General features: G+C 29.3%; 2 protein-coding genes across 3 annotated transcripts in view; both read left to right on the top strand.

Annotated features, from left to right (window-relative positions):
- Nucleotides 1-62: 62 nt before the first annotated feature.
- The window catches only part of LOC112683794 (innexin shaking-B), a 40,662-nt gene continuing 30,554 nt past the window's right edge, over nucleotides 63-10,170 (top strand). Inside the window, exon 1 of the mRNA XM_025554945.1 lies at nucleotides 63-436. Coding sequence (XP_025410730.1) covers nucleotides 77-436 — 360 coding nt within the window. The 5' untranslated portion in view covers nucleotides 63-76. The remainder of the gene's footprint in view (nucleotides 437-10,170) is intronic.
- Nucleotides 3,697-4,926, top strand: LOC112683797. Of its 2 annotated transcripts, XR_003148620.1 has the most exons (4): nucleotides 3,697-3,944; nucleotides 4,026-4,476; nucleotides 4,566-4,700; nucleotides 4,774-4,926. XR_003148620.1 is itself a non-coding variant. In XM_025554953.1 (3 exons), exons 2-3 carry the CDS (start codon nucleotides 4,618-4,620, stop codon nucleotides 4,907-4,909), a joined length of 219 nt encoding a protein of 72 aa, XP_025410738.1. In that variant the 5' UTR covers nucleotides 3,697-4,476; nucleotides 4,566-4,617; the 3' UTR covers nucleotides 4,910-4,926. The 2 variants fall into 2 exon arrangements, 1 of the variants encoding a protein (XP_025410738.1); XM_025554953.1 differs by having other exon boundaries at nucleotides 3,697-4,476.

Raw genomic sequence — 10,170 nt, 5'->3', positions numbered from 1 at the left:
GGGCAGCAGCTGACAGGCCGGCCGACTGGTGAGATGCGGGGCTTACGGATCGGGTGTCCCGCCGGCCCGGTACGCCATGCTTGACGTGTTCCGGGGCCTGAAGAGCCTGGTAAAAATCAGCCACGTGCACATCGACTCGCCCGTGTTCCGGCTCCACTACAGCTTGACCGTGATGCTGTTGTCCGCTTTCAGTCTGATCGTGACCACCCGGCAGTACGTCGGCAACCCGATCGACTGCGTGCACACCAAGGACATACCGGAGGACGTGCTCAATACCTACTGCTGGATACACTCCACGTACACCATCAAGGAGGCGTTCAAAAAGAAGGTCGGTGTCAGTGTCCCGTACCCGGGCGTGGATAACACCCGTGGAAAGACGGACGATCGCAAGACTTACGGCTACTACCAGTGGGTGTGCTTCTGTCTGTTCTTCCAGGTAAGTTTCATTGCTTGTTGTGCACTATTATATATCATAATGATGTAGCAACATAGGTGTTATCATGAAACGGAAATTATTTGCGAACAAATAGTTGTTTTTGTGGGTTTTTTCATCGTCGACGGGGATGTAGTATTGTGGAACTGTGTAGGACGCAATGATGGCTGTGTTTTAAGTGTATCAAATGATACTCATGATTAATCGGTGATTTTAGGTGCGAATGTGTCACGTTTTGTACGGTTGAAGATTTTCATAGAGCCTGGAGGACTGATGACATTCTTTTTAGGTTCCCTAAAAAAGTGCTTGGTGGATGGATATTTAAAATTATTTTAATAAGTTAATAGGTATTTAGTAAATAGGTAATATTCGCTACTGGTAAGGTGATTGTAACATATATATTTTAAATCTCAATAAATTTTTTAATCTATTAGATTCAATGTTTGAATGTTCGCACGTAATATGATGTTTTACTTAATTTATCGAATGTCGAAAAGAGTAATTGTTTTTTTTCAAAATGCATACGTATTTATTTCCTCTCTTGAAGTGGCATTAGGTGTAGTAACATATTGGTAAATTTCACATTCTCATGAGTGTGAACATTATTTCCGCTCAGAAGCTTTAAATAATCTTTGATCGATAACATCTAGGGAAAATATTACGCTTTTTCAGTCCTTTTCTAATTACTATGACATGCGATTTGTCATACTGTCACTGCGATCGTTAGCCGTAAAACAAAAACAGAAAAAAAAACAATATTTATGTCAATTTATAATTTATGAGATATAGTAAATAATATGGATTTCTAGCGAGACTTTTGGTTAATAAATCTCGTAATGTTCAAATGTATAGTATTTTGGTTAAGATCTCATGAATGTCAGTTGCACGGCGGTCAATAATAATAATAATAAATAAATAAATAAATAACAGTATAAAAAAAACCTAAGAAAACTCGACCACACATAAGTAAACTCATAAAACGCCGACCCGTGCCTCCAATGTGATCGTTCATAAAATCGTAAATCGTAAATCATATAAATTCCAACAATCGCAGGCTACTAAATGTTATTTAATTTAACACAGTTTCCATTATCCATGCTTGAATACGAAACTATTTCAACTTCGACATATTAATACATATTAATATAATATGTGGCCTAGGATAATGAATTACAGGCGTTATTTTATTTTGATATATAAACCGAGTACAGATTAAATCTTCTTTTTTGGCAACATCTAACCCAATATTTATTGTTAAAATATATATAAATTGTTAAATATTTTATGTTCACTATACACGTCCAAATATATAATTAAATTTACTTATCTAATTAATATTAATAATGTATGACTTAACAATCAGTGAGAAGATTGGTGGTCAGATACTAGAATTTTACATGCATCATCTGGGTTAAATTGTTACATGCCATGGTAATTTACTAAATTGAAGGTATGATGGTCTCTCACGTTATAGAATCTTGGCCGTTTATCTGGAAATGCTAAACTTATTAATTATAATAATAAAATATGTAATAATATAAATATAAAGGAGTATAGATATATTTTTCATATATAAACATTTAAATATGGTTTTTAATTGCGCTATAAAATCATACTCATTATTGTAATACAACTAATAACATTTATTGCTACTAATTTTATTTTTAATCGATAACGATTTATTCATACAGTAAAATTTTTAAACATTTGCTTTTTTTAACACGTGCTCTTTTGATGATTATCTGCTATTACAATGTTACAGTTTCATAGGTTGCTTATATTTGGTGAAGTGGACACTTAAAAACAGTTAAATCGATACAATTTATTCACCAACCATTAATCTTTAAAATGATCATCTCTTATACATTTTTTACAAATTAGATTTTGTTTGTAATAAGTCACCTACATATTAATTCTATAACTGAAGTAGCTTTCACTTAAAGACTTTTTTAATTACCACAATGTATTAAGTAGGTTCTTCCAAATTTAGATTTTAAAGGAGTCTGAAATTTCAATTTAAAGCCAAATTTTAGATTACAAGATAAAATGTAATAGCTTTATAATAATATGCCTGTTGGTGGTATTGTTAAAAATTATTTTAAAAAAATTGCATTCTTATAAAATGCAGAGGTGATATATAAATTATGAATTTTGACTAAAAAATGTTTTTTTCAAATAACTTGAGATGCTACGGTGTCGCTGCGAAACAAAAGCTCTTTATTTTCTTTGTGTTATTTTATGATAAAGTGTATTATCGGCAGATATCAAAGCCACACGTTTACACAATATATATTCGATATTTGTATAAAAATGTTTAAAAAAACAATAGTTTACTTCTAAAGTGTATTGTAAAGAATTTTTAATTTTTATACGTGGGTATTAATAGTTTTTTATCATGTTTCTATGTATACGATATATTGAGTATAAGTATCTAAGCATATATAAGCACTACCTATAATACATGTATTCGTGCAGCTGTTATGTGTATTTTGTGTTTATATACTTTGTGAGCGGCAATCGGAAAAATACATTGTCAGTAAAAAGAGTGTTTAATATGTGTAATAGAGCGTATATTAATTCCGCCGATTTTATATTGACTCCGCAGGCTATTGATTCTGTCGACTACTGTTTAAAATATCTACACATCGATTCCTGTTCACCCCCCCCCTTCCCCTTTGTATATGTATTTTAAAATGTATAGTCTATTTAGAAAGTATACATAATTTAGACGGTATAATATATAACTATAAATTATAATATTACTATTTAATTAATATGTATATGAATATACTGTTAAATGTATAATCTAAATTGTATAAAATAATTATAGTTGTATATTTCAAAATTAAAGTGGAACTACTTTTGATAATATTTGGACACAGACTGTGTCACACAGTTAATAAGTGAACTTAGAAATGCTAACTGAAATCTTATCTTTAAGATAAGATATAATATAATATTTTAATATCTGTAAGACTATAACAGTATATTTATGTTGGTTTGGTTCGATTCCGCTTGTTAAAATGTGGACTTTCCTTATTACTTCTCGCATAGTTGCTAATCAGTATCGACAGTATCGATCTAGTTAACGAAATTGCTCCACGTGTATAAAGTGTCACATACTCACACACTTGTATTAGGATCTTAATTACAATTTGTTACATTTTTAATTACAATGAATTTTTCTATAATTTCAAGTGAACGAAAAAAAGATAGGATTTTGTATAATAATAGTAAATATTATAAATAGATTATGTGAAGTATTTAGATACTTTTAAATGGCAGTGTATACATAAAAAAGTGCACCGCGAAAATTTATGTAGATCAAACATTAAAGAACATTTTGAAAGATGAAGGTACCTATACATAATATCAACCATCACGAAAAAATTGCATAAAGTATATCAAAAAAATTATTTTCTAATGGACTTAAACGACGAATTGGAAAGGCCTTCAAAAATCATCAATAGAGGAACTTTAACTAAGCCAGAACTAACACAAACGTTTACAGGTATAGATATTAATAATATTCATCAATGTTTATACCGCTCTCGTAGATCATCATATCCAAAATTCCCAACTAATATTACAGAAGCAATTAACGTAATGAACGAATGTCAAATTAAAACTGTCCAGGATGAAAACTTTATTCTTGTTGTTGATTCAGTAAACAAAATTATATGTTTTTCGACAGAATCGAAATTAAAATTGCTATATTCAGTAGACAGAATATTTGTGGATGGTACTTTTACCTACTGTGCAAAATATTTTCTTCAGTTTTTTACTATCCACATATTCAAGAACGGACATTATATTCCACTCGTATACTTTTTACTACTAGACAAATGTAAAGTCACATATGCACGATCGTTTGAATATGTGGTTGATAAATGTTTGAAAATTGATTTATTATTCTCTCCATCAAAATTAGTTTCCGATTTTAAAGAAGCATATTGGTGCAAAAATAATATGGCCAGAAATACGGATCGTCGGTTGCAGATTTCATTTAACACAAAATTGGTGGAAATACATTCAAAGTCTTGGTAAATATAAATTCAAATACACATACAATAATATTATTGTTGTATTATCTATTATTAATATTAATTTATTTATAATTTTTATTTTTTAGACTTATCAAAAGAATATAAAGATGCATCAAATGAAATAGGTAATTGGCTAAAATGGGATTACCATTATTGAATCCAGAAGAAGTAAGAGATTGCTTTATGACAGATTTGATGTCAGTATCTCCAGATGATGAAAGGTTAGTTAAGTTCTGTGATTATTTAGTTGAATATTATATTGATGAAGATGCAAAATTCAATCCACGTATTTAGGCATCAAGAAATAACTTCGGAACGTACTAACAATAGCTGTGAGTCTTTCCACTCAAAATTAAATTCACAATTCACAAAAGGTCATCCAAACATTTTCATATTCACCCATATTTTAAATCAAAAAAATACATACTGACAGTTACATACACATAAACGGAATAAACATACAAAAAAATAGCAAAAATAGTGCTTTTAATAAAAAAAAATAAATAATGTATTGAAAATTTATCTAATTATTTGTAAGATAATAAAATTTCCAAGTTCACTTATTTAAAACACATGTCCAAATATTATTAAAAGTAGTTACTTATATACATTTACTTATTATATTTTACAATATATTCACATATAAATATTAATTTGATTATGCATTTTCATTTTGAATTATATAATTTTATAATTGGGGGGGGGGATGAACAGTGTCCGGCGGAATCGATGTGTAGATATTATAAACAGTAGCCGGCAGAATCAATATGTAGATTTTATAAACAGTAGCCGGCGGAATCAATAAATCTCCATGTAATATACTCCGGTTTCCTACGGTAACCCTCCGGTTAACGGTTTTTTTATAATTGTATTTTTATAATGGTTTGATCATAAATGAACAACTCGCGATCACCGTTGTCGTTTACATGTATAAGTAATTATGGTTTCTCGATGAACCGACTAAATGATGTGTGGAATGGCCTAAAATTTCTTGGACGAACTTCGTTATTTTAAAATTGTGTACAGTCATACCGTGAAATTAAGTTATTTTGTAGCGATCATGTTATTATCGTTTGCATAACATGCCATACAGAAATGCTTGATAGCAATTATAAAAACCAAAAACAATGCCAAACCGACAACCTCGATTTATTAGAGTAAATAATATCATTCATATAATGTCCTGTAAACATTTGTACAGTTTGTGTTGGAGTCAAATATCTAACACAAACGTTTATTTATTTCGAGATTAAATGTATAAGACAATCGAGGTAATGAACGTTCCGGCGAATAAAGTATTTTAAAAGCTAATGAAAATTGTGGTAACTGCGTATGGAACACATAATATGCATGGACGAAGTACAATGAAAACAATAAGTCATGCCTTTCAATTTATAAATACATTATAAATACCATGTAAGTATTTTTACATTGCTATAATATGAATATGCTTATGTTTAAAATATATACATTTGACGATTAACCATATTCATCTATAACCGAACTGTTATACAAGCACCATTGGTGTGCGAATAATCTAAAATGTAATTTAAATTGTTAAAATTGTAGTATAATATATGAAAGCTGTTGGTTTTAAATTGAATTGTTTAAAAAAAAAAAAAATAATAATTATTCAATCGTAGCATTATATAATTTTTAGGCACTTAAAATAGTTTTACGATTTGTGAAAGTTATTTTTTTATTTTTATAATTATTTTTAAACAATATTATAAAATTCAGTGTTTTGAGTGATATTAATTCAGATAGTCTTGAGACGGTTTACACCCTTAAAAATAGTCAAAAACAACCTCTTGAACATGTAGGTACGAAATCTCGAAAAAATACAAATTCGGTCATTTGAGGTGGGATGTGGATAGAGATAGGGTGAAGGATCGTATACAAACATTGTACTCAAGCAATAGTATTGTTATACTCATGCGTTGAACGGTGATCAGCGGTATCCGCAGCTTTCGATGATTTAAATAAAATATTATTCCATGTAGTCCAACGCAAATAAAAGGAAATGCACGCCACCTGGTAAAGATCATCGAATGCGCGGGTGCAGTTTAAAAAACGATACCATTTATACACAAAACGCGTGAATAATTTGGCCCGCGGCCACCGTCAAAATGCGCCGTTCCGTCGAAAACCATTTTTTTCGCTGTTTTTTCCTCTCAACTATGTCCAGGGTGCGATCCGTAGTATTAGATCTATATGACTATGGTATACGCGTTACACACAACAAACACCAACATTAAAAAAAAATTTCGTTTCGTTATTTCCCCCCCCGGACAAAACACGTGATTTGCGTGCCGGTTGTGTCTAAAAATATCGAATATTATATATATAGTGTACTACGGTGAGGTGTCGGGAGAGAAAAAAAAAGAGCGAGAGAGAGAAAGTGCGGAAAAAAGACTCACGTGTGTTTTGCGCTTTTTAACACCCGACCATTACTTCGGATTTATTGTTACGGCGACGACGACGTTAATGTCTAACGCGGTTTTTAAACGAGACGGGAATTGATATCCTACATTTTCTTCTCACCCATTACATTATTATTATTATACGTACGTCAGTAAGTTGTAATAGAAGTCACATTATATTATTATCAACACATGTTTATATGCGTGTAGGCATTGGAAAGAAGGCGACGGCATGGTGTGGACATATTTTTTTCCTGTCGGTATTTTTGGACGCAATCTGCAGGAAAATGTTCATGTTTCCTTGATGTAGCGTGCAAATTACCATAATTGTATGCAGAGCATTTCAAATATTTTATAGTGGCTAATAATTTCTTTGTGGGATATAGTATATTTAAATTAAATGATAATAGCCTATTTGGTATATGTTGCTTGAGTTATTAAAAATAGTTTTTCCATAACTTTAATTAACTTCATCATATATTATCTTATATAATTTAGAGGTATACAGTATATACATTTGGTGAATGGATTTCGATTGTTTTTATTTTTTTTTAAACATTATAATAATTGTTTTTAAAACTTGAAAATTCTTTTGGTTTCATTTCATGAGGAATCATTGAATTAATTAAATTTTTTTTTCACAATTGAATGTGCATACTATTAATATTTAATGCATATTTTAACGAATCTTCATATATTGAATATATACAACTTGAACGGAAATGAGAAAAAAATATATTAATAAAATAAAGTTAACTATTAGTTGATTATATTTGGTTCAGATACTCATATTGATTATTGCCTTATTTTCTTAAAAATTTCTATAAAGTATTAATTAATGAAATTTAATTTTTTTTATTTTTATTATTATATAAGTTAATACAGTAATTTATAATGTATTCATATTTTTAATGCTCATTTAGAAATAATTTGAAAATTTTTTAACATTAGTCAACATAATTAAATCATTTAATCAACTTAAATAGATAATATATCAATGTTTTAATCTACATAATATTTAACTATTTTTTCTGGTAATATCTATAATAAACACAATTCAGTAATAGCATATTTCATATATACAACTTTATTGAAAAAATATACTGTAAAATATCACTTTTTTTTTCGATGTAACTGGAGTATATTAAAATTATAAAGAGTGTGGTTGATTTCCTTATTTTTATGCAAATCTTCACATGGATTTTTATTAAAATATATCGTCTTTGATAATATTATATTAGATTAATAGAACCTTTCGACAATGTATATTTTTAATTTTTAATGATTTCGTTTAGTACCGATGATGTTTAGATGTTTACTACCGAATTCGTTTTATTGAACAAACTGATTTTATTGAATCTGTCCACTAAAACTATAAGTATACTGCAATTTTTCTAAGAAAATATATCACCACGTTATTATAATGTTTTCTATAAGTGTAGAATTTTTATTCGACAAAATGATATCACCTTGTTCAGAAATTCGTTTATGTTATTTGGATAGGAGACCATTACCAAGATAATAGTGGTTAAAATATTATTTAACCTTATGATGTATTATAATATTATGATAGTTATTGTCGTATATAATATACTTACCATATATCAATACAGGATTTGCAAATGTACGCATGAAAATCGACAGCTTCGATAAGCTAACTTAAGTTCCTTAATCACTTATGGGCGTCCCTAAGTGATTTTATTTTATTTTTTGTTTAGTTATTTGACATATGACTTATGTTAAGTTATTTTAGGAGTACATATATAATACGTGCATCATCGGAATATTTTGTCGTTGGCAAATTATTTACATATGAGTCACTTCCATTAAATAGTATGACATGAGACTATTCGATTACACCCACTTTTCCCGCCGATCCGTAATAATTCTTAAATAAAACGACGATAAAAAACCTTGTGTATATTATATTATCTGCTGCATTTGAAAAGCATTAGTTTGAATTTTTATTAATACGATCACAAAAGTTCTGGGTTTATTTTTTCGTTGAGAACACGTACAGATGTGCGTACAATATAAGTCATCGTGTAATAAAAATATCTAATTGTATGCCGTATGGAGTATATGGATTTGCATGTAATTTTTGGTGTTTTGCATTTGAAATTATCAAAAAAAATCATGATGATATTTTACTCAAAATAGTGCTTACACGATGGCTAATTGGCTCGATAATGAGTGCAAAAATAACGTGGAAACTATGATTTTTTTTCGACCGATAATAATATACTGCGTGAATTCAGTCTTGATAAACTATAACGGTGACTCTACTGCAGGTGATAATATAATTATAACGATGATAGATTTAACGTGTCTAAACGACATCAGATGTAAAAGAAAAAAAATCTTTTTCCGTTCGGGGAACGATTTTCTTCTGCTCTAGTATATAATTATAGATTTATAGAAATACTTTCGTGACTCATACCGTATTGTTATATCACCTCTGACCATACTTATTGATTTTGTATTACATCTCATACATTTTCGTACGTTTTATAATCATGATTCATGTAATAATTTTGTCGAAAGAAAGAGTGAAATAAAATATTCTAATAGTAAATTATAATAATGGTATCTATACATTATAGCTAGTTAATTGCTCACTCGTATTACGGTCGTTAAAGTTGTTTTTATTTTTATACTAAATATACAATTTATATAAAAAGAAGCAAAATAAATATAATGTGCTAAGAGTTACAAAAAATTGAGGTTCGTGAGTAAGGAGTCGTCCACTAGACACTTAACTTAAATAACAAATTTAAAAAAAAAAACTAGGTATATATTTAGTTGGCACTAATAAGTGCATTTTTATGATTTTCAAGTTTGGAAAATAATCTTTTATAGAAAATAATAGCTTACTCTTCAATTATTTTCATCCATTCTTTACGAAGATTTTTGTTTGATACATAAAGTGGAGCGTTGGTAATTTTATGTAATGTGATGTTTTGGAACGTTTGAATTTTATTTAAGTTAGTTTTCTTTACAATTTCTCAGAGTAGTAACCCATAAGTGCATATTGGCTTAAGGAGTGCTATATAAATTAAAAGTTTTGTGTATAGGTTTTTTAAAGTGGTTCTTTTGTAAGTGTGCGAGTCCTAGAGTTGTGGGTTATTCTTTTGGATTTTATGTGATTGTTCCAGGTTAATATTATGTCCAGATTGAGATCTAAATATTTTACTATACTGTCTGAATGAATAGGTAAATTGTTGACTGTAATAACCGGACAGAGACCATGTTGTCATATGAAAGTTGT

This window comes from Sipha flava, unplaced genomic scaffold (genome assembly GCF_003268045.1).
Source record: "Sipha flava isolate LNK unplaced genomic scaffold, YSA_version1 236_pilon_pilon, whole genome shotgun sequence".
Taxonomy (NCBI): Eukaryota; Metazoa; Arthropoda; class Insecta; order Hemiptera; family Aphididae; genus Sipha; species Sipha flava.
The sequence above is the reverse complement of the archived record's forward strand: the minus strand, read 5'-3'. Positions and strand labels throughout refer to the sequence as shown.